The sequence below is a fragment of the Platalea leucorodia genome (genome assembly GCF_965183815.1).
Source record: "Platalea leucorodia genome assembly, chromosome: 7".
Classification (NCBI taxonomy): Eukaryota; Metazoa; Chordata; class Aves; order Pelecaniformes; family Threskiornithidae; genus Platalea; species Platalea leucorodia.
The window spans coordinates 17,722,676-17,747,308 of record NC_138829.1 but is presented as its reverse complement, the minus strand read 5'-3'; the positions used below and the strand labels follow the sequence as shown (position 1 = coordinate 17,747,308).

At 44.9% G+C, this 24,633-nt stretch overlaps 2 protein-coding genes across 2 annotated transcripts in view; one reads left to right on the top strand and one right to left on the bottom strand.

Moving 5' to 3' along the window:
- Positions 1 to 3,173: 3,173 nt before the first annotated feature.
- Positions 3,174 to 4,043, top strand: FAM181A (family with sequence similarity 181 member A; the record flags this gene model as incomplete). The annotated part of the gene is made up of 1 exon (XM_082317159.1): positions 3,174 to 4,043. The coding sequence occupies one exon, from the start codon at positions 3,174 to 3,176 to the stop codon at positions 4,041 to 4,043; it is 870 nt and encodes a 289-aa protein (XP_082173285.1).
- Positions 4,044 to 10,253: 6,210 nt separating this feature from the next.
- Positions 10,254 to 24,633, bottom strand: part of ASB2 (ankyrin repeat and SOCS box containing 2) — a 28,912-nt gene continuing 14,532 nt past the window's right edge. The window contains exons 6-10 of the mRNA XM_082316641.1: positions 22,772 to 23,017; positions 20,308 to 20,479; positions 14,912 to 15,473; positions 11,315 to 11,468; positions 10,254 to 10,561 (exon numbers count right to left, since the gene is read on the bottom strand). Coding sequence (XP_082172767.1) covers positions 10,425 to 10,561; positions 11,315 to 11,468; positions 14,912 to 15,473; positions 20,308 to 20,479; positions 22,772 to 23,017 — 1,271 coding nt within the window. The 3' untranslated portion in view covers positions 10,254 to 10,424. The remainder of the gene's footprint in view (positions 10,562 to 11,314; positions 11,469 to 14,911; positions 15,474 to 20,307; positions 20,480 to 22,771; positions 23,018 to 24,633) is intronic.

Below are 24,633 nucleotides of genomic sequence, written 5' to 3'. Positions count from 1 at the left end.
TTCACATGTACATTGGGATGAACACGGCGAGAGCAGCGAGGAACAAAAGGGCTCCGGTGGCCTCTTAGAGAAAACCCTGTGCAGCTCAACCTGAGTCTGACCTTGAAAGGGTGGGTTGCTCTGGTTTTTAAATCCTGCTTGCCGGTTCATTCCCCTCCAGCTCCCTACCGTTGCAGGGGAACGGGATGCCGGAGCAGTGAGCGCAGCGGGGCACGGGGAGCCCCTCCACTGCTGCCACGTGGTACCCAAGGAGCTGCATCCCAGGCAAGCGTCCTTCCAGGAGGGGACAGGCACAGCTGGAGTCTGGGGGCTTGGAGAGAGCTTCTGCAATGGGTGTGTTGGAGGGGTGCCAGGTTTGCCTTATCCTCCAGTAAGCAGGCAAGCCATATTGACCGTCCACAATCTAACTGGCCCGTTAGCCCTCAGTCTCAGAGCACAGCCCAGGGGTCTTGAGCCCAGGCCTCTAAGGACACAGTTGATTGATTAACATCTTGAGACAATCCTTTGCTTCCAGGCACCTGTCCCATGTTTCTCTGTCTCTCCTTCTCACCCCTTGGGCAACCAACTAGATCTGTTAAGAGATTGCACTATGCAACATGGTGTTCAGGTTGGGTTCAAATGCTCAAGCACAGGAGGCAGTTGGTTCCTACAAGCAGAGATGTGATCCCTTGGTGTGCATCTCTTTCAATGAGCTAGACAAAACCTCTCCCTGTAGCCTCAGCTGCCGTGTTGGGTCACCGAGAGGCCAGGCCCTGGCTAGCGCATCCCGAAATAGATGCTCAGGCAGGTGACTGGAAATTGCCCCTCCCAAACGAGCTGAAAGGAGAAGATTGTGCAGAGCTTTGCATGCTGGTGTGAAGCAGATGATAGAGGCTGCAGGCAGGGCTAGCTGCCCCAGGTCTCCCAGGGAATGAACTGCTTCTGAAATAGAAACTGGAAGGAGAGGCACAGTGGCAAATCAGCCACTGTGTTACAGCCTGCCATGGTGCCAAAGGCTCTGTAGCACCTTCTGCTGCAGGATGTCCTGGCCCTGGGGTCTCCCTAGACCTGAAACACCTGAGCCAGGGCGCTGGCACATGCGGCTCGGGCCAGACTGGGAGAAATGATGTGAATAGGGATGGCAGCACTGGGCATACCAGTACGGGGACACTGAAGAGTTGTCCCTGAGGCCTCTGCCCAGAGTTTGGTATAATGGCACAGTCTGGATCTTGTCCTTTTCTGAGAAAAATAAGAGTAATAAGAGATAGATACAGTAAAATAACTGTAAAATGTAGCTGTTTCAACCCTCAGTTCTCAGGCCTTTGATGCCTCACTTGAGTAAGGTAGATTTTACTTGCAAAATGGATTGGGCTTCAGTCCCTGCTTTCCCCAGGGCATGCATGTGTTTGGTTCAGAGCTGGCAGCATCTCCCTGACAGTGGGTGCACACGTCCTGTGCCCCTCTCCACTCTTCCCATCCCCAGGGTGCTGCCGGCTGGAGAGCGGGAGCAGTGCTGCTCCGGCCGTGGGAGGCAGCAGGTCCTGGGCTGGCACACAGGCTGCTGCCAGCTCTGTGTCGTCTCTGTGCCCGATGCGCACCGAGGGCAGCCCTTCTGCTCTCCTCTTCCTCCAGCTCTCCTGCTATTAAGTTATTGCCACCCCTTAGGGACAAGCCTGCGAGAAGGCAGAGGGCTCGCATAACTCTGGATCAGTAAAGGAAGCAGCTCAATTAGCATTTCACACGCCTTTTCTTCCCTCTCTTCTTACCTTCCCTGCAGCGGGCATGCTTTCCCCTTAAAGGATTGTCCTGTTTCTGCTCCTTGCCAGCGTTGGCAGGGTGACAGTAGTCGAGTGTGCAAACTTGTGCTATTGTCCCCAGGCCAGGGGGAGTCATGGAGACCCACTAATATGACACAGGAAAATGTTTGCTGATGGCAATTCTATGGGCTTTGTCTAACTCTTTCTCCATCATGACGACTCGATTTAAGTCTCTAACTGTTTGACTACAGATGCAAGAGTACTATCCAACTCCATCCTTTTGTCCGGGTAGTTTGAATGGGTAATTCAGCTTTTGTGTAACTCAATTGAGGGGGCAAACATAAAGACAAGATTCTTGAGCGCTCAAGCTCCCTTTCCATGGATATCTGCACATCTCTTTAGAGATTTGTTCCTTTCCTACCTTTTTCTGACATCATCCTCCCCTTAAAAAAAAAAAAAAAAGGCTCTGATGGGGAACGGTTAAAAGTAGGCTAGCCCGGTCTCCCGTATTACATTGTCCTGTGCCAATGAAGCATGGTTAGTATCAACCCCCAGACGGCTTCGGGGACTGCAGAGAAAAGGGTGTCTAAACTTTCCTAACTCATCCTCAGCATTTTCACTTCGGATTGTGTCATTTTTAAAAAGAAAGGCCTCGGTATGGGTGAAGAGGATAGGGGAGAATGGTAGAAATCGCAGGGAAATGATTGTATTTATTAGCTGTCTTTCTGTGGCTGTCCCCATGGCGACAATTTGTGATGGCAAAGAATGCAAGGAGGGGAGGCTGATGCCTGATTGGGATGCTTTGTATTTGGCAAAGTGGCTTCTGATTGGCCTGGGAGAGCCCCGAACTCGCCGGAGTCGATATTCATTCAGCTTGCTCAAGTGCTTGCTAAACTGCGTCCAAACACTGGCGGGCCCCGGCTGCCTCCGCCGAGGTTGGCGGTGTGTAACCTGCCTAACGAGATTAGCAGGGAAGGGGCTCTTCTCTGCAGCGACGCCACAGCCGCCAGCACCGGCGAGAAAAGCCGCCGCGCGCCGGGTGAGTGTCCGCGCTTCCTTACAGGGAGGCGGGAGCAGCCGCCCCGGCTTCTTTCCACCTAAGCGCTATTTAACAAGATTAGACACCGGGCTGGCCGGCATCGATGAGCCAGTCCCCGTGCCGGTGCGTGCTGGGGCAGCGGTGCGGGGCGGTGGGCTGCGGGCGTGCGGCAGCTCCGTCAGGAGTTTGCCAGCATGGAGGTGAGCTGATGGACAGCTTGTTTGTGTGGCTGAGAAGTTTGACATATCCCCACACCCTCCCTCCATTTGCTTGGTGCTATTTGAACCCAGGCTTCCCGCTCTTAAGTCTGCCCATCGTGTTTCGCAGGTGTGCCAAGGTTTGTCCAAAGGCGGATTATAAACTTTTCATGGGAAACTCTACACAGCGCACCCAGTGAGATGGCATCGGACAGTGAGGTAAAAACCCTACTGAACTTCGTCAACCTGGCCTCCAGCGACATCAAAGCAGCTCTGGATAAATCGGCTCCTTGTCGCCGGTCGGTTGACCACAGAAAATACTTGCAGAAGCAGCTCAAGCGGTTTTCTCAGAAGTACTCACGGATCCCACGGTGCCACCCCAGCAAACCCCCCGAGTGTGGCTGGCGCAGGGGGGCAGAGGACCGGGGCCGCTGCCCCCAGCCCGAGGCACCTGACCCCAGCCCCCACAGCGGGGCTGCTGCCGAGAAGGTTCTTCGGACAGCCGAGGCGGAGGAGACCCTCAGCGGGGAACAGGTTTTGCAGGAGCAAAACCCGGAGGCCACCAGGCCGGACCAGGTGCCCATGAGGAAGCGACAGCTCCCCGCCTCCTTCTGGGAAGAGCCACGGCCAGCCCAGAGCCTGCTGGGCCGGGCCTTTCCTGCCCTCCCGGAGGGGCTCCCGGCCCCCAGAGACCCTCCTCCCTACGAGGGGAAGAAAAGGAAACGGAGCTCAGACGCTGCCGGCCCAGAGAGCCCCCCTGATTCTGCCCCGCACGCTGGGGAGAAGGACCCTGCCGGGGTCCTCTCGGGCCGGGTGGGCGCCTGGACCTGCTGCCCCTTCCCCTGCCCCGGGCCGGGGGTGTACCAGCCCCCGGGCACGCTGCCCCCGTCGCCCTTCCCGGGGCTGGGGCTGTGGAGGAAGAGTGCGGCCACACTGCCGGCGGAGGTGCCGCACTTCTGCAAGGAGGCCGACGGCACGGGGCAAAAGCTCTATAGACCTGTGGTTTTGAAGCCCATCCCCACCAAGCCTGCCGTCCCCCCACCGATTTTCAATGTTTTCGGCTATCTTTAGCCGGGGCAGGTATCAGAGTCGTGGTGAACATGACAGCTCCTGAGAGTGAATTGAGATGCCTGGTCAGGCACCGGGCGTGAGCTGCTGGCAGCGTGGAGCGGCGGGGGAAGGAGGCCGGCGATCACACTCTTCCTCGTGGGCGGGCTGGAGCGAATTAGTAACTGTTGGGAAGCTACTCGGGCTCCACTTTCCTCTCAGTACACGGGTGTAAATTGGGAATAAGCCTTACGAAGCCGGTGGCGTGGAGCACGAGGCAAACCAGGGCTCTTTCATCGACAGGCATTGTCTAAGCGGCGGTGAGCGGGGCTGCGGGCCATTCATAGCCGCACTTGTAACACCTAGGAGACCTCCTCCATGTGGGAACATCTTTCCAGGGTTGCCCTGCGGCGGCAGCAGCGAAATGAAATGAATTAAGCCCATTCAAAGAGTTTTTGTACTTTAAAGTAATTCCAGAGAAGTCAAGATATTCAGGTCACTTCCTTTTGCGTGCAAGAGACTGGAAGGACAGTATTTAACGTAGAAGCCACACTTGTGAATTGATTTAAGTTCTTCTTGTATGTAAATACTGAGAGAATTAAAAGAAAAAAATTAAGGGAAGAAAGGAGGTAATTTTATTTTGGTGATTCTGCAAATGCAGTCTGTTTATTTTTGCCCCACCAGGTACACACAGGTTTGATTTGCAGCTGGTGGGTAGATATGAGGGCTGAAATCTTTGCCTATTCAGAGTGATGTAAATGAAAAGTAATTCTTCTGGGGCTGGGAAATTAGCTAGTGTTAAGCTGGTGCAAACAGAAACAGGATGAATTTCTGCATCAGGAATTGTTCTGCATCAACAGAACAAATGAGAATTTATATAGTTAGTTGAATACAAAACCATAAAATAGATAGAAGAAAAAAGTGTACAGAATAGCCTGCCTTGATTTCTGGCTCACAGACACCTTTTATTTTGCCTGATTACAAGATGCTACTACAAGACCTGGCTGCAAATGATTTGCCTAGTATTTTTCCATTTATTTTAACAAATTGGTGTTAGAAAAGTTAATAGGGTATTTTTTAAAGTTGGATTTCTCTTAAACCCATGGAGAAAGTGGTGCTAAGGCACAGAACATGAGATCTGAAAGGTTTAATAATGCAGGCCTATGTATCTACTCAGTTATACTGGAGTAAATCACTGGGGTCAAGAGAAGTGTATTGGGGGGGGGGGGGGGGGGAAGGGCCAGAGAATGGACACTTGTGATCTCCCAGGTCCTGAACCTGCTCTTGCTGAAGCTAATGGGAACTTCTCCCAGGATTCAATTACAAAAGTACCCTTGATCGGCTTGTTCTCTGGCTAGCGTAGCTCCCTATGATTCTTGGTATCTCCATAAGGGGAAAAACAGGCAACGCTTCTTTTGAGCACATTGCAGTCATGAAAAAATTATCATCTTAAGCAATTGTAGAGTATAATTTTGGATCTTCTGATGGGGCTTGGTGTTGTATAACCAGGTTGCGGCGTTCGTTAGGATATGAACGACTCAGGCTAAAACCAGCTCATTCTTTCCCCAAACCTCACAGTATATCCCAGTTTACTTTTATGGAAACAACAGCTGTGATGTGTTAGTCCAGCAGGCAAAAAGTAGAAACAGAGATGGCTTTCATTGCTTTCTCCCTGCTACCAGCACTTAATGTATGTATCAAGCCTGCATAGACTACTCCTATAGGAGAGAGAGCAGAAAATGGCTTTGGTAGCACACACCTGCAACTCCATGCAAGGTGCAAGGTATTAAAGAGCTGATCTAAGGGTTAAAGACATCAGGTTAGCTCTTGATCTAGAAGTGAAGATATGAATATACTTAGATATCTTTCCCTTTTTGTCTTTTCAGAAAAAAAATCCATGAGGGGACTCAGTCCCTCTCCACAAGGAGACTCTGACAGAAACCAGAGGGAGTACCCACATTTTAGTTAATGGGAGGAGAACTATGGCTCTTAATTTGCAGAGCTGTAGGTAAGGAATTTTTTACATGGAAATAGGGGCACTTTCTCACACCAATAGCTCTATGTCACTGTTTGTTGTAATCCAGATGAAGCCAGATGCTGAACTCTGTCTCAGTGCTGGCAAGGCAGAGCAGCCTCCTTGGCACTGGTCTTGATTTCCATCTGGGTGACCAGAGCAGGTCGTGGAACGAACCACAGTTATTGCAGTGATTGCTGTGTTCCTGCTTGAGTTCAGAAGGGAAATTTGAAAGTGCTGCGTATCGCACCAGAGTATGGATTTCTATTAAAATTAAAATACTTGGCAAACTGGATAGCTTCTGTAGAAATTTTACTTCTGAAGAAATCCAGAGAAAGAAGAGAGTTAAAATCAAGTTTCTACCTTTTGGATATTAAACTCTTTGTTTTCTTTTTCTTCTTTTAAACTGTTTCTTAGTTGAATGTATGTTGCTGTACATTTTCCATGTAGTAGAATAGCATGTTTTTAAGTTATGATGAAGGATTGAACCAGACCATTCCAAATGACCTCAGACACACAGATATTTATGCACTTACCCTCAGATTTAAACTGATGTTATTTTTTAAAATCCTTAAAATCCTTTGTGACGTGGCACTTCCCTCCCCAGCCCAGGGCAGGCGGTGGCCCTTGCTGGGGCTCTGAACTGGAGCAGCAATGAAGTAAAACGCAAATGAACAGAAGACAATTGTTAAGTATATTCGAAATCACTGAATGGGGATGCGTGAGACTTTCCAACAGGTTTGCAAAGAACAGCAACTCTGTCTCCTCTCTAGCAATACTTACTGTTCTCTCACCCCTGAGATTAACATCAAAATTATTAATTGTTCAAGCTTGGATTGATTCAGACTTTTCCTGGCTATTTTTGTGTTTGGTTGTTCAATGTTGCTATTCAGGACAGCTGATAGCCCTTTAGAATCTACTTGTTTATTCGTACTTTGTTTGAAAGATGCAAACATAACATTCGAGAGCTGCTATTTACTACAACAATGCAAATTTAAACTGTTAACACCACAATAGCTTTTATAAATAATGGGAAGGGAGAGGTAAATGAAAAAGCTTTCATACAAAATGAAATAAAAAATCAAAAAAGTGCACAAGAACATCAAGTGAATTGCACATGTTGCAGTAAAAAAAGAAAAGTACAGTAACGTGGTCATGAAATATTCCAAGAACATTTCACATAAAGTCATCATCTCTGAAGGAGTCTATCTATCACACTCAGTAAAAACAAGCCATTTTACCTTGCACTAGAACTACTGATCTGCTTACAAAGCCTGGTTTGTTTGGGTTTTGGGGTATTTGTCTTTTCACAGTAACTTCAAGATAGATGCATTAAATGCACATTGAATTTGTGCAGATTCAGTATTGTGCACAAAATATTGTGTCAAGGACTGGAGTGGAGAGGTAGTGGGCTCCATTTCAGTGCAAATAAATATAAACTGAGCGTGTAAGGATCAAGCAGAAAGGACTTAATAACATTATAATTACCAGATTCCCCCTCTAACAGACTCTTCTCTCCTCAGCTTCTGTGCACAGTGTGCCCTTATCCTTCCCGTAGTTATGGTAGGTTCCCATCAGACCAGTGCTCTCCAGCTCAGTGACTCTCCTGCTCAGGACAGATGGTTGACAGCAACCAGGACATGGGTCTCCCAATAGAGATGAAGGTCTCTCGGTTGAAAGAAGAAATGGACTTTCCATATTTGCTCCTCTCAAACCCAGTTTCAACTTCTCCAAGAACATAAAAAGAAATTGCTACTCGCGAGACTTTTGCGGATGTAACAATGTTGGCTCGGGGGAAGTTCCCAGTTTGGGATAGCTTATGAAATCCCACCTCTGTGGTTATACATGCAGTTGGTGGTTGTGAATCCTTCCACCAGCCAGCGGTCTCCTGGGCTGTCATTGCACACCAAGCAAGCGCTTAAGTAAATGGTCTCCACCAAGCCGTGTCTCTATCTGTCACCCTCTATGACTCTGCTACACTCATTTAATTTCAAGGAATTTTCTTCTGATTTATATCAATGTGAGTAAGCTCATATTGTGAGTGAGCTTTGCTGCTCAGCCTCATAAAGGGAGAGATGCATGAACTCCACAGGTGATTTTCTATCATCTCTTAAGCTATTGCTTACCAATACAGGGCCTTCATTGGCAAAACTGGTCTAAAGATTTCCTGTTCCCCATCCCTTTCCCTCCACTCAGTATTTTTCCAACCTGAAGCAATTTCCTGTTCACATTGCAGGAGACAAGGGGGTAGATCCTAAACTGGTAGTAATGGAAGTCACTGGATGAAATTTCAGCAGTGGAGGAATCTCACCTGACTTTCCAAAGCTTTGCAAGAAGATCACTGTTCAGTGTGAACTGAAACTCTGTTGGTTGTTCAACTTCTTTGCATTTGGGAAGGGGACAGCTATGGACAGAGTGCCCGTAGCTGTAACCAATTCTTCTTCTGCTCACATTCTGTCCCACAAGTGCTGAACACATTTCACACAAAACCATCACAAAATCTGAACTTCTGTGCCCAGCCGGACTTGTATGTGTGCAACACACTTTTAGTCCTGTGTTAAGGTATAAAACTCCACACAAATAAAACTCGATGCAATGCATTTTCCCTACTTACATTTCTATCTGATTCCATGGATGGTATGCAGGCCAACAAACAAAACCAGATCTGTCAGGTCTCTGGTGGGGAATCCAAACAAACCATGGTGCACAGCTTCTTTGTTGCCTAAGGTAAGAATGCACGTGCTTCTAGCATAAGATCTGCAAAGACATAGTTCCAAATTTAGGCTCTTCCATCCTTACTTAGGTGCCTAGTAAGGAAGGAGGCTCTCCTGAAATCAGTGGTTCAGCAAGTCACACCTGTCAACTGAGCTGTAGTCACTGCCAATAACGGTTCATGGGCTCCTCAGCCTCCCCAGCTGTGAGGGAATGTGACTTGTTAAAAACTTCAATAAAAGAATTTCACGGACAATTACAGTGGTTCAGCTGATAGATGGTAACTTGTTAAGCTGCCATAAATCAGTTGTGGATCTGAGCTGTAAATAGGTGACCTAATTTTCAAAGAAGCTGAGATAATAACTTTCATCAGTGTCAAAGGGAGCTAATAGATACTTCAGACTTCCAAAGTCAGGAAATTCAAGGCTAAATCCTAAGACTTTTATTATGCCTCAGTAATATCTGACACCAAATGTGGTCCCATTGGCTTAAGTGGAACTACACCTGGTGCAAGTAACTTGTCATTGTTTAGGCACCTGAATAAGGATTTGTAAGCCTAATTCTGGGTATTCATTTTCATAAATCTCAAAGTCTGACTTTCATAATTTTGAAATAATCCCTCTTTTCTTCCAGTGACTGTATTGTTACAGCCACAGAGATCCAAGGAGGTAAGAGAGGCTGGGTTTTGTAGGGACAAGATCTTCTAGTGGAGCAACAGGTAAAGTTGGTTTAGTAGTGTTGCCTCTCTCCCTATGTACCTCGCTTCTCTCCTCCACATCACTTTCTGTTCATGCTCATCTAGGGCTTTATTCTGTTCTGACACCAGCTTCATGACAGAGTAATGCTAGTGGTTACAGTGCAGCTACTACTAATTTACAGAGGAAAAAAAAAAAAAAAAGAGCTCAGAGTTGCTTTCAAATTCCCAGTCTAGGAAATTCTCTCAAGCAGAATTTCACCTACTTCTTATTGCAAATGTAATACAACATGAACTGTATTTACTATGTGCAAATACAATTCTTACATCCTTTTTAAATAAACCTTCCCTTGAATTTTAAATGAATCGGCATTTCTGGATTTTAGTCTATGAAAAAGTTCTGAGCTTTGAATGTTCAGAAATCAAGTACTCAGTAAGAAAGGTCCAAAAAATGAAAGCAAAAATGTTAGCAAGATGGTGTCAAGTTATCAGAAATTAGAAACCAACACACTTAGCAGAAATCCCAAAAGTAAAATAGAAACTAAAATAAAAATCTCAGTCAGTGAAGGAAATGTGATTGTTTTCCCAAATATGTTGACTCTTGATAATTTCTGAATTGTGATCACAGCAAGGATGCTAAGCTCCACCACAACCCCAGGATATCTTTGAAGTCCTCACTGGTACTTGCTTCAGCACTATTCATTTTTCAGTGTTGGCTTTCATTTTTTGTTCTTTGCAGACCAAGCTCTGAGGTGAATCGTATGTGTTTTCTCTTGGAAAACCTAACAGTCCTATGTTTAGCTCTGTCTCCTCCCTTTTCTTCTCATTCATGCTTCAGAAGCATATTTCTCTTAGATTAATCATTGGAGGGCGCTTGACCAAGCCAGCAGCAGTTCCTCCCCACCGTGCACGATGTGCGCCCTCACTGTGCCGATGACGCTACGCGCCGTGCTGGGAAGCCGCTGCCCGTCCAGTGTGCCTGGGCTCACTGTGTGTAATCATGTTTCAAGTATCGAATCAGTCTGTCCGGGAGAGGCAAGGTGTCAAGAAGTTTAATGCGGTTTTTTCCAACCAGGCTTCGTACCTTGATGCGGCAAAGATGGGAAAGAGGTCGTGGAGGCTCTGAAAGACAGGCAGGTCAGAAACATGAGCAGAACAGGATTGAACTTGAGAGGGGCAGCTCAACTTGGCCAGGCCAGTGGCAAGAGGAAAATGGGAGAAGGAGGAATGAAAAAAGGGGCTTTTCTGTAATGGAGGGATGATGCGTCTGGCATTGGTGGCAGCTCATCTATTCTGAGGCATGACATATAGGGAAGGAAGCGGGGCTGGAGGATGGGGTGCTGTATCCCATCTCAGCCTTAGCAATGGGCTTTCAAGGAGGATTTAAACAAGCCGCTTCACAGTACTTAGTCTTCCCACTGAAAATAAATGTAATATGTATCAAATTTAGCTTGGTGCCAGAAAACTAATTCTGATAATGTCTATGAAAGACTTTGGATCCTCAGGGAAAGGATGTTTAGGAGAGCAGAATACTAGTAAAGGCTTTAAAGGCCACTGGTGCCTGCTGGGCTGCTGTGGTCACGCTGCCCGCCTGCCCTGATCTGACTGCACCCCAGGTGCAGCCAGAGGGGTTTTCCTGCACTGGCAGTGCTCATTCCCAGTGGGTCAGATCCACAGCTGCTGTACATTTAACATCACAGAGTCAGTGACACCCCAGCAATTTCTAGTGCCTCATACCTGGTCCAAAATGTAATTCAGTCTCAGCAGGGAAATCCTATCCAGTTTAAGGGACGAATACTAAGAGGAGATGGTGACTGAGGTTTTGAATCCAATAGTGGGACTATTCGTGCCAGATTCTCTCCTGGGTGACCATACCTGCTTTTTCTTTAATGACAGCCCAGTCCTCATAGCTGTCAATATGCTCCTTGAGCCGGGAACAGAGCTGCACATTACCCACATAATCCAGGAGAACATCGATGATCGGCCCAGCCCAGCGACTTATCTCTGGAGTAGACACCATTTCACAAAACTTCAAGGAAAAAAGAGATTGACGACAGTCAGTGGGACATGAATGCACCCATGGAAACTGCAACGATAGCAACAGTCCTGACTGTGTTGGTGGTCCCACCCTTCTACCACCTGTGAGAGCAATTACCAGTTTCCCCTCAGAAAACTTCAACCAAAGACTCTTTTTTTGCAACTGAGGGCAGAATCCCCTCTTTACAACCGCAGGAGGACACAAAACCCTGGTGGAGTTGTAGCTCTGGAGCATGGAAAGGATGCTGAATCGTTTACAGGGTCCAGAGGTCCTACCTCCACAGAAATGGGAGGGCAGAGGAGCGCTCGCAGCTTTGCCCCAAGCCAGTAAGGTAACTGCTGAAAGATTCATGCAGCCGAGGGCACTCTGACTGAGCGTGCTGGGTCCCTTTCCCTTCTTTGGAGGGGCTCTGTGGGGCAACTGTGCACAAAGGAGGCTTAGGGAAACAGGGAGATTCGGCAGAGCACACCACCTCCTGCTTCTGGTGAACCCACTGGTATCTGCAGCTTTTGGGGACCAAACACCTCACTAGAAACAAGTGTGGGGAAATCTCTGCAGAGATGAATCCCAGGCAGTTTTACTCTCCTGTGGGAGAACTATACTGAGCCTAATGCAGAGCAGAAGCATCTTCCTTACTCAGTCGTGGATCAGGCAAATCTTCTGTTGCCCCCCAGTGCAGAGTATTCAGAGCTGTTGCATGGAGGGCTGCTTATGGAGATACTGAAGAACAGACTTAAGGACCCAACTTTAAGCAGTCTCATTTCAAAAGAAGTAGTGACTTCTCTTCCCACTTTAATCTAAATATGTATATTATACCAGACAGCTTCATCTATCGCTGTTAGGGTGCTGCATATGATGAAGATATCGGTGGACTTATCTGCATGTGAGCAGTCAGAAAATTTAAGATGAATTAAATCATGCTGTGTGGATAAGAACTCAGGCGCATGGCCGAACCCAATTGAATAATGGGGGCTTAAGCACCGTCCGTCGGCTTAGTCACTGAGACTGTCTGCAGGCACCCCCCAAACCCACCCCAAACAGGAAGGAAAATGCACCAGCTTAAACCTCTTTCAGTTTAAGCTCCTGTAACTAGATCACATTTGAGTATACATGCATGAACCCTAACTCAAAATGCATTGAACTCTTGTGTGGATACTCTTATTCAGAAATAAAATTATATTAGCTCACCTAGGAAAGAATAAAGCTGCAGAAAATTGTAAGGCCATTTTATTCAAGGTGAGAGCGTTCACAGAGGTGTTTACTGCTCTTCTGACTGTTTTTTTCCACTGAGCATCACCATGTAATGTTTCCCAGGAAAATCAGACACAGTAATGTTGGGAGGATCCCAGCAGACAACCCACAGTTTCCTACCTGGACCGCTTATAGGAAGTTCAGGTTAGTATATCTGGCTGTCGTTCTCCAGTGCGTATGCAATTGCCATGCAGTTAGTTACCCATCGGACATGCAAACTGGGGATCTGCACGACCACCTCTAAGCAGTGATGCCACTTTATCAGAGTTTAAATGAGGACACGTGCATAGGGCAATAAAACACTGGATCTTGCTGCTCTCCTCTTCTTGAATCCACCAGAGACCTTGCCTGCCTTTTGTCTCTTCCCTATTCACAAGCTTAGCCTACAAAAACGTGTTCCGGAATAAAAATGTTCCAAAGCATGTTGCAGGAAAAGAAGCACAGCAAGACGAAGCAAAATAATGCAAACCTGCAACTACAGGCAATGGAATTGACTCAGGGACAAAGTGACTGTGGGCCTGGGACACGCGTTGCCTGCAGTCTCGGTAGGCCCCTGAATGCCCTCTCGCGGCAGTAGGATACTTCACTCCCCACGTTCAAGCTTTTGACACTGCAATTCTGGAAATGTGGAGTGAGACAGCAACCATTTTTCTGCATTCACTTTCTCCAGGACACATTAGTTTAGTAGCAACAGTAATGATTTATAATTATGCATTTTTCAAATCTACTTCCAGTAGCTCATAGTCTTTCCTGTATAAAGGCTAAACATTAAAATTTATTATCCTTATGTAATATTATAAAAAAAAATAAAAAATGCACATCTTTTGTGTCAAGAAGGCTATAGTTTCATAAGATCCTATATATTTCAGAATACAAACCATATCACAACTGTATCATGAAGCTGCACCATACAAGCCTTAGTTTTACTAGCCAAATTCCCAGCAGTAACAAGCAAGTTTAAAATAATATCAGAGGGAAGGGATTGCTTTTTCTCTGAATGCATTTGTCCCTCACCGGTCCCTCTCTAGGCACAGATACAATTTTACACAGCTTTTGCTACCTCTGCTTCACGTGGTCTGACCTTTGAGGTGATGACTCTGTTTGTGAGTGACCTAATATTTTGTCAGGCACTAAAAGTAGTTTTAGGTGAGATCCAGAGGGAAGTAACGTGCTTAAATAAGTAAAAACAGAACTATTTTTGAGTGGCTAGAATACCGTCGAGGGCTACAGACAAGGCTTCTCCTTGCCTTGGAATTCCAGCCCTCTGTTCACTCTACAAGCTACCATATCATGGTTCAAGAACTAGAGATCATATATTTTATTATTTTTTCTTTGACAAAAATGTGGTGTCCTGGAGCAATTTTGCTGTGACAAACACTCTCAAGGACAGCTCTGTTTGGGATAAGAGACTATTTTGATGGACTCTTACAATCCTCTTTCTAAGATTTCTTTCTGTTTCTGAGACATGTTAATGAAGACTAAAGTCTTTTGGAAGACAGTCTCTTTGAGCTAAATGATGCTTTCTTCTGAATCCCTCAAAGCTACACTTAAACTAGATAGAAGCTGATTTACTTCTTCCCTGATTCCTTGCGAAATAGAAAGACTGCCGTGCTGAGATTTCTTTGTTGTGTTGCGTGTTGATGCCCCTCTGCAGGGCTGCTTATCCAGTAGGCTCGGAAATTGCAACTATTTACATTCATTAGTTTACCCTTATAAAGTGAAGCACTAGACAATTTTAATTTAACCGGGAGCTTAAATTGCCTATCAGACAAAACAAATCTTACAGAGCAAATAAAACAAGCAGGTTTCTACTGCCCATATGCTACTGCCCATATGCTACCGCCCATATGACACTGCCTGTCAAGAAAACATGCTTCACTCCTGGCACCTCAGGTCCAGAGGAAAAGAATATTGTAGATCTGATGGCAAGGCTGTCAAGATGGCTATAATTCACTGCAAATTCAAGCTAGGGCCACAGCGGCTGTTGTCTACCCTCCTGCTGTCATTGAACATGGACTTGGAACATGCACAGACTCTTATTGAGCCTTTTTTCTGTAAATAAAGTAGGAATGAAGGCATCTTCTTTCACAGGGAAGTTGGGAGAAAAAATACATTGAAGTTGTCAAGATACATGGGTAGGAGACGTCCTCAGAAGTACTGTAGGTAAATTAGGCAGTGCTTACCTGTACTATGGTTGGCTCCTTGGACAGCTGAGGATCATTAAGTCTGTCCCGTCTGTAATTTAATGCAGGGTGTGGGCCATTTCCATACTGACACTCAAAACAGGAACCTGCGTCACAGCCCAGATCGAGGAGGTACTTCAGCACGGAAAGGTACTTCATCGAAAACATGATAGTAGCCGGAAATGCAGTGGGATGGCTTGATATATAGGCATCAATGTTTGCTCCATGGTCAAGGAGCAGTTTCATGGTCTTCATGCAGCCATGGCGGATGGAGATGAGTAATGGGTTGATGAGGTCAACATTGGGGTTGGCTCCGGCTTGCAGCAGGAGTTCTGTGGCATAGATGTTGTTGTTAAAAACAGCAAAATAGAGGGGAGTGGTGCGCCTGTCCTCGTAAAGGCAAGACCGTTCGTTGGAGAGGGCGGAGTTGACATCGTAGCCAGCATCGATCAGCTCTTCCAAGATGTCATCATTGTTGCGTTCAGCCGCTAAGTGCAGGGGGCTGATGCCACTGCGCTTGACACGGGTGCGGCTGGTCACAGGGATCAGCATGGAGACAATCCTGCCAGGTGGAGAGTCAGTGAACAGCAGTAAGCTCTAGGGGATCTACAACCATACAGCAAATCGTAGCTGTATGGTTGTAACCATGAGAGAGCCTGCTAACTCGGGCACAGGAACAACTCTTTCTGAGAGAAACCAGGGTGTGAACTTGAAACCTGTCAACAACTCCCTGTGCTCCTACCTTGCCAAAAATATGAGTTGCGTGACCCCCTCTTTCATGGAAGAACAAGTTTTTTTGAAATTATCACCCAGTTTCTATGAGGCAATGGCAGCTACAGGGGCAGTTAAGCTGGAAGAGTCAACATGCTGGCACCTCACCTGCCCTGTTGTAATTCTCTTAGGTGCCACAGCCCAAATGGCAGATACCCAGCTGGGATGTCCCAGACATTCTGCACCTTCATCATCGTGCTGTGGGTAGGACTGGAGGAGCAGGCGCACGGCCTCCAGCCTGAGGTGCCAGCAGAGGGGCTGTCTCTTCCCACCTCCATCAGGATAGCTTTATTGCTCAGCAGAGAAGGGCACCAACACGAGGCATTAGTATGCCTCCTGGGTCTCAGCAAGAGGCTTGAGACCAGAAAGGAGGTGAAATCAAACCTTCCTCTGCAGGACTGAGCTAGGATAAACTACATATTTGGTTTCCAGTTGTTACCCTGGATTGATCCCCGTCCTGGAGGCCCTCACTGTGTGGCTTTTGGCTGTGGCAAACCCACGGGGCTATCAACGTCCATCCCAGATCATGGTGAGCCAAAAAGACAATTAGGAAAGGGGAGAAAAAGAAATAAAAATATTTTCCAGGCTGGTTTCCATACTTTAGCCCAGGGAGAAACAATGTACAGCCAAGGCCTAAACCCCAGTAATCAGGGATTGCTATTGGAAAGTGTGATGTGGCCTTAAACACTGCAACATAAATCAAGCTGCTATCGTTATGTAATGCGAAATTCAAATATATGATGTACAGGAGCCCTGGAGTTGCAAATCCATGATCATTTTTATGTCTCCATAGGTATCACTGGAGCCACATGACCAGCCCCATGGGTTAAACCCTCATTTCCTGCTCATGAAGTTGGGTGGCTTAGCCAAGGTACTAGGTTGAGTCTGTAAATACAGACAAGTCACCTTAAGCTACTTCCAGAACAAGACTAGAGACCATCCAACCTGAGTCTGCCTGCTGTCTCAGGAGATGCCCATGCTCCCTATATAATGCCTGTGGAGAGAGGGATATCTAAAAAAGGAACCTGTGGGAGCCAGCAAGCTAAGCACACCTTCTCCTCCTCTTCTTCCTCCCATGCAGACTCCTCTATCTAGCAGTCAGCAGCTCTTCTAACACACAAACATGTGAAGCTCAGTTTCCTACCATGTAGCGTGTCTCTCTTAAAATGCTGCGTATCTTCAGCTTGACTGCAATGGCTGGTCCCAACATTGGGCCCTCAAACATATATTTACATAATGAACTAAGCCAAATATAAGCGCTAGTTTCAGGAAAACCTTTGTCAGTGATGAACTGAATGATCCTGTGAAAGACAGAGCCTCCAACGCTCCCACAAGCTGAAATAAGGGTTGAAGATGCATAACACTTTACAGGATTATGTTCCTATTTACATGATGGACTGCTGATGTCTCCAAGTTACTTCTACATCTCATTTTTAAACAAAAAGTCTTTTTAAATTATGTAAATATCTTGGGAAATTAAGCGCATTTTTTTTTTTCTCCAGGCAGACTCACTAATCTTCCAGTACTGTGACGCTCACCAGGGAGCAGGAGGTTTGGGTGCTGGTGAGCTGGCAACTTCCCACCATTAGCAAATGTTCTGTAAGAGCCATAATAACAAAAAGGGCACAGAGCACTGCGAGGACACCATGCCAAGTGCCAGCATTAGTCATCCCATGATCAACTGTTTTGAAGATTTAAGGGTCTGTTTTGTTCTTTCCCTCCAGCATATGTGCTTCAGCCAGCTCTTCACATCTGAGTTAAAGAGGCACCATGTCATTTCTGTCTGCAAGGGGGACCTGAACCTCACCGCAGGGGTGCCACACTGAGGCTCTGCATCCAAATGCTGCAGTGTCCCAGACCTCAGTACGCTCCCTGTACCGCAGATTTATTTTGGGAAGAAAAGCAGGAAGCATCAAATTTGTATCAGAGTTTAATTTTGTAGCTTGAACCTGTCTCTCTTCCTCATCCTCCAGAGGGGGTTGGTTCAGTAATATGGTGCCTCCACCTCTGCAGTCTTTCCTCTCTGTCTAGAGGGAGAAGACAGTTCAAGTGAAGGCAGCCAAGGCCGGACAAGCCAGACTACATCCCACGTCTATCACAGGGCTGAGCTTCATGTACAGTTTTGAAATAGTGCTGAAATTCCCCTCATCCCTGACACCTGCTTCTGTGATTTCTATTTGTTAGAAATTATACGGAGGAGGAGGCAGAGCATGCTTAGTATGAGTGTGCCAAGTTTATTGACTTGCATTTACTTAATAAATCTGCCCACACTTCACAAAGTCTTCCCTTCTCAGCATCTCAGTTCCGAGGCGGAAGGAGTTAAATGACTGCTTGCGATTGTCCTACAGCTGATGAGATGACCCTTATGAATTTCAGGTCAGTATTGACAAGGTGTCATTTAAAATAAACAAACACCAAGCAACAAGAGTTGACAGTTGAGCCTTGGGACCACATTCTTGGCTTTTTGATGGTAGGGAGCCTTCGTGCTCTGGCAAAAAGTCGAAGCGTGGAATTCCTGCAGAATTACGTATTAAATCTGCAGGAATACAAAGAGAGGTCACCGTGAAGGGTGTTATTTTACTGAATGCCAGAGGAATTAAGAATGATCAGCCTATTGGGCTAAAGCTTTGTCATTTAGATAAATATTTATAAGAGATCTTTTTCTTCTTTCTTTCTTTTGCACTTAGTTTGCAGCAGTTGTGCACAAAAATTTGTGCTCAGTCTTTCACAAGTGAAGGAACTCAGAGTCTGGGCTGAATTCTGGTCTCATTTATGCTGCTGGTTGTTATAATAGATGTGAGGTCTGAATCAGGCCCTTGCTTTCATGACACGGGGAGGGACTCAGGTTGCAGAGTTTCCATGTAAATTTCTTTCCAGGTCGGGGTGTGGAACTATAGAGGGGAGGAGAAGATTCAGAGAGCTGGTCCAGACTCTATATACAAATTGGATTCAGACCAACTTACTGTACTTTCAGATGAAGTTTTTTGAAAGTGAGCAACTGGAGCTGCGTTCTATCTCTGGCACATTTCTCATCTAAAATGTGTTTGTTTGCAAGAAAATGTCTTTGTAACTCAAACCCCAGAGAAAATTTTGAATCATGCCTGCATTAGTCTATGCAGGGTATTCTTGTACATGCTGTAAGCGTATAAACCCATTACATAAATTCACACTGGGCTGCCCTCTGGAATACACAGCTTGCACAAAGAAGCAGGCCTACTCCAACTGCAGAAAATGAATATCCTTAGGTCTATCAAAGTGATCTGAGAAGCTTAATTGGGATTCCCAAGCAGACCTAAATGCTAGGATAAAAGATGCTATGGGAAGGTGTAGTGCTGTCAAAAGTTTTCATTCCTCAGACATTGTAAAATATGTAAGAATCCCCTCTAGCAGTTGTCTGCAAAGATAGCTTTACTATTCAGAAACAGTCTTTGCAGTAGGATATACTGCCCTTTGGCTATTGCTGAAAGGATTTTGATAGAAACCGTGATAGTCAGAAGAGTTCACTACAGTCACCAAAAGGGTCTGTCACTGCAAGATGTGACTGTGTTTTGCAAAAATAGCTGTGGGCCACTCACCCTTCCAGCAGCGAGGGGTTAAAGGCAGGAGCTAAAACTTGCCCTAGGATCAGGAGTAAATGCTAAGGAGTTCAGGCTCAGAAGCATGCTGCAATGTCCCAGGTCTTGAAAGAGCTAGGTAAACGCTATTTACATGACAGTGCAATAATCCCATCCCTAGACAGCATCTTCTAAATTGATATCCTTTATCACAGGCTGTGGCGTTTCTCCCCCTCCTATCAACACCTCTACTTCAGAGGACTGGTAAATCTACCCAATTCCTTGTTATTTTTTCCATTAGTTACTTTTCTCACAGCTCTATCCCAAACACATTTCATTTCAGAAACAAACCACTGGATCTTTTTATGCATTTGTCTGTTACATTTCAGAGTCATTTAATCACTCACTAATAAAGTATATTTTCCAGACTGTAATTCTTATACTTCTTTTCTGAAGCCTTTCCAATTTCCTGAAAGGTTTCTGAAAGGCAGGGTACCAGAATTGGACACCATATTGTAGCAACAATCTCACTAATGCCCTAGAGATTCACTTAACCACTTCCTGCTGTCAGCATTTGAATTATTGTTAATAAAACCTGAACACACCAGAGATGAATGCAGCATGTTCTGCTTGTGCAGAAGAATCACAATGGGCTCATGTAGGGAAATGATTGCAAACTACACTGCAATAGCTATTGAGGACTAATCCCCACCCTACCCCACCCCCCCCAAAGATGCTTTTTCATTCCATCTCAAGCATATTTTGTGGAGCTCAGTTTAATCCACTTCCAAGATACATGAGGTTATTTAGCTGTAATGGGTGATATCTTGGCAAAGCTAAAGGGATCTTGCACCCCACATTCCTGCTTACCCCGTCCCAACCCATCCCATCCCATCCCAACCCGCAAACACACTCTTGAGTTCATAATTTCCAACCTGAGCTCTGCAAGCAGAAAGCCCAGTTCTCAACTGGCAGCTCCCTTGCTCGCAATGCTCAGAATTAGATCTGGGTCATAGAAGGACTTTGGATTCTTGTCTAAAAGATGAAACTATGAAATGAACTAAAACTTACTCGCAAATCCCTTTTTTTGCTGCTATGTGAAGAGGTAACAGGCCGTCCTTATTGGCTTTGTTAGCATCTGCTCCTTGGGACAAAAGAAACTCCACAATACGTACGTGCCCATTTTTACAGGCTTCATAAAGAGCAGAGGCGTTGTCACTGGCTTGAGTATTTATATCAGCACCTAGGAAGGAAACAAAATCTTTGTAGCACCAAAAGGTTAAAATCAGATGGAAGCAACATACTTTGAATGAACATGTATGTCTCCATGACACTGGAGCTACAAAATGTTCTGGAAGGAATGTGAATGAGGTCATATCAGAGCAAAATGAAAAGGTGATACAGTCATATCAATTATAAACAGTTATATCATAGATCTCCACTGATTTTTACTATGATCTGAATTTTATGAAGGACAGTTTAACATGGGTGGTAACCATTAGCTGCCAGTCCTGAATCCAGGCTCCGTTCAGCTGCATCTCAAAGGCAAAAACTTTAAAATGTGTTCTTCTTTATATAGCATGGCCTTTTCTTTGGACACAATAATTCCATTAGTATTTATATGTTTACACTATGTATATACACAGTTCTTGAGCAGGAGTTTGGACCAGATGATCTCAATAGGTGCTCTCCAAAATTGTATGATTATGTATTTATGATACAAATTTATTTATATATACACATACTATTTATACTCTATATATTCATAGTTTAAATACATTTACACTGTATTTTAATTTTAATACATATCCAGGCTAAAATAGGACTCTCTAACATGACATCTGCATAGTACCGAACGACAATTCTAATCAGCTTTTATTTGGGCATGCTTTAGTCAATGAATATCTCATCTCAAAACTCAACACCTGAGGCCATATCTCGTCATTTCACAAGGGTTCAAGTTAGGATACAAATGGTGAGTTTTACCAAAAAAAGAAAAATATTATTAATGAGCTACTAGATTATTTAGGGCATTTTTTTCTTGAGCTCTAGTGTGTGCTTAGCTTAGTAAACAACATGCAAGAATAAACAAAGACCTAATACTTTTGGCCACAAACAATTTGGAATCTAGCTTTTTCTGTACCAGATATTTAAGGTCTGAAAGCCTCAGTTTCGACTGTAATGTACTGTACCATGGTGTCCTCAGGAAGGCTGCTCTATATGTATCCTAAATGGGAATGACAGTTCACTGGAGTTTTGCTTCTAAACCCCAATAAAGAAGCCAATCAGTCTCCTGTTTGATCATGAAAGCTCCCTGCCAAAGGGAACATTTCCCTGTGCTCTCATCCCAAACTGAAACATCTGTGTTGTGTTTGGCCCTTTGAAGATGTTGTAGCTGAAAACATCAGGAGAATTGCAGTGACAAAACATAACACAGGACTACATTCCTAATGAAAAAGAAATGAAAAAGAAACCCTTTTTATGATGAACATTGCTCATCGTAAACAATGCAGTGATATCATTCCTGGGATTCTCAGAGGAGCTTTTCAGGGCTTGAAACAATGGGACAGTTTTATTGGATTTTCTCCTGTGTATTTTTCTCAAAATTGAACTTTAAGGAAATCCTAATATCTATCTAAGTTGAAACACAAATCACATTCTGGCTTAGTTTCTAAAATCATAGGCAGTATGATGGACTAACCGGTCATATAAAACTGACTTGACAATGCCAGCTGGACAGCAGAACACACTTTTTGTCCCCCAACTCTCATATCTTTCTTAGCCATACTAACAGCTTCAGAAGTTTTTCTTATCTTCATTTCTGTTTAGCTCTTGTGTCACAAGTGAAGGACCCAGTTCTTACCTACATTGAAGATATTAGCCCACAGTGAAAATAAAATATGCCTCCACGTAGTAGTAAAGTATGTTATGCTTATTGTAAAGCTGTTTTACATGAGTGGAGCAGTAAAAGGTAGGTTTAGTGTAAACTAGAATCAAATTCACTCTGTTTATATGTTTGAACACATACACATGGGGGAGAGCGAGTCTGCTTCTCCGTGGTGTAAATCCGTTAACTATACAATAGTACTTCATCTGTTTTCAGCAGAATTCATTATTGGAGGAGAGGTAACCTTGCCCATCACTGCACATGTTCATGAGCAGATGGGGTTGGCTAATGTTCAACTTCTGCCATCTATTACCACCTACAGTTGTCTTTTATGACTGATTGGATTTGAGGCTACATGTGTGCAGCAATATGGGTTTTGAAAGCTGTCAGGCAATGCAATTAGAGAGCACCATGTTACTTCCCAAAGTAGGTGACCATGAATGAATGCTGAAGAAGCGCATGTGTCTAGACCATGCTCTCTGAAAGACCCTACACAATTCAGCCATCTGGAGCAACAGGGTTTCAGCACCTCTACAGGCTAGGCCTTGTCTTCAGAGATGGAAAAACTGAGCCAGGGAGAATTAATGGAAACTTTGAAATATTAAGAATGAAATGAGTAAAGGCATGTAACGGCACAACTGTACTCACCACATTTTGCCAGGTATCTCAAAGCTTCCAACTGCCCACTCTCAGCTGCCACAAATAAAGAAGTGATCCCATAGGTGTTTGAAGACTCAATGTTGGCACCCCCTTTCACAAGGATATCGATAATCTCCAGATCATTTCGGGAGACAGCCTCATGGAGAGCAGTCCATCCACGATTGCAACGATGGTTGGTATCAGCATTGTACTGTACCAGGAGTCTTGCGGCCTCTGCATTCTTGCGCTCACAGGCTGTTTTGGAAAAAAGGCAAGTGATTAGGACAGGCTTTTGAAAAGATTCTGGGTATTGTGGTATCCATTTCATGTAGCATAAGGCAATATAATACAACTAGTGAGTAAGACCAAAGATCCATCTAGGTCAATATGAGAGCCAGAACTGTTGCCAAATGACACTGTCTGGGGCTCGTAAAGGATGTGGCGGTGAGGCCAATCTTCAGCCGGGACCTGGGGGAGGCTAAGTGTCCTGTGCAGGACTTGTGCCAAGCCTGGTACTGAGGGGAATCCAGCCCAGCACATTTGTACCAACTGGATACCACAGTGACACAGGGAGGTGACAAGGTGCAGGACATAATTTATGAAGAACAAACGTGTTACAGAAATCACATGATCTGAACACTTTCTTTCCAAATTCTGTGAAAACTGACTCTGTATCTTACTGCCATGGACTGAAGATAAAGCTCTATATAGACAAGAAAATAAAAAAAAGCTCAAACCAACAGTGGCCAGAAAAGAATCCTTAGAAAACAATAATGGTGTGAGTCAGTAGCACTCTCTCGGCCTGCAACAATAGGTAGTTCAGGACCATCCTGGGCTAAAGGTATTTTCTTGATAATTAATAGCATTTTGTTGATTTTTATTCTAGTGATTTGTTCCATTGCTTTTTTAATCCCAAATCATGAGGCTTCCTACACACTTTTACTGTGGGACCCCAAACCAAAGGTACCTGGAATAAGCAGCCACTTTTACAATGCCCAATTAGCATTTGTTGTACGATGTGCAGAAAGAGAGGCCAGCACATTCCACAGCAATTGTTTTTTTCTTTGAAATAATAGTGTCTTTTTCTCACAGAGATCCTGACTTTTGGTTTTGAGTCTTCCCTTGGGACATTGCCATGGCTTCCTCTCCCATACATAGGTGTCACTCATGTGTACTGAAAGCAACTATCTGATTCGGCACTGCTGTAATTACCTATGCATACCTCTGCAGAGTTTAGTTTGCTTCCATGCTAGGGATGAGTAATTTGTTATGATAATTTTTTCCACTCCTTTTTTTGCTGGAGGATAGACCAGAAGATTTTTACATCAACACTACCACTTACGTTAGCCAGGTTTTCTCTGGCTAAAGGGTGCTTTCATATTATTGTTATTATTATTACTATGAGTACTACTCTATCACTACTGTGTTTAATGCACAGTTGAACAGCTTTCCTTTAGCTGATTATAAGCCAGAATTTTAAAACTAAGGCATTTTAAACTGAGCAGCTCTAATGTCAGGCATCCAAAGTTGGAGGCAAGATTACTGTTGAAACCGGTAATATCTGCTTTTTAATGTTTTAGAGCACTAAAAATAGTCATGGCAGGAGCAGTCAATAAAAGGGGAAGGGACACGAAGGTGTGACAGATCATCTCCTTCTCTGAATCTTCGTGATATCATGAATGTAATGCTGTTCTACTAAAGAAAGTGTTCTCTCCGACCAACAGCAAATTTGTATGTCCCTGTTAAACACTTCATCGACTTCACTGAATTGTTTATAACTTTATGCATCTGCCATAGCACGCAGCCTGGCCTGGCGCACACAGTATATGAATCACTGGCATGTCCACAGTTACTGTACTCCCAGCTCTAAC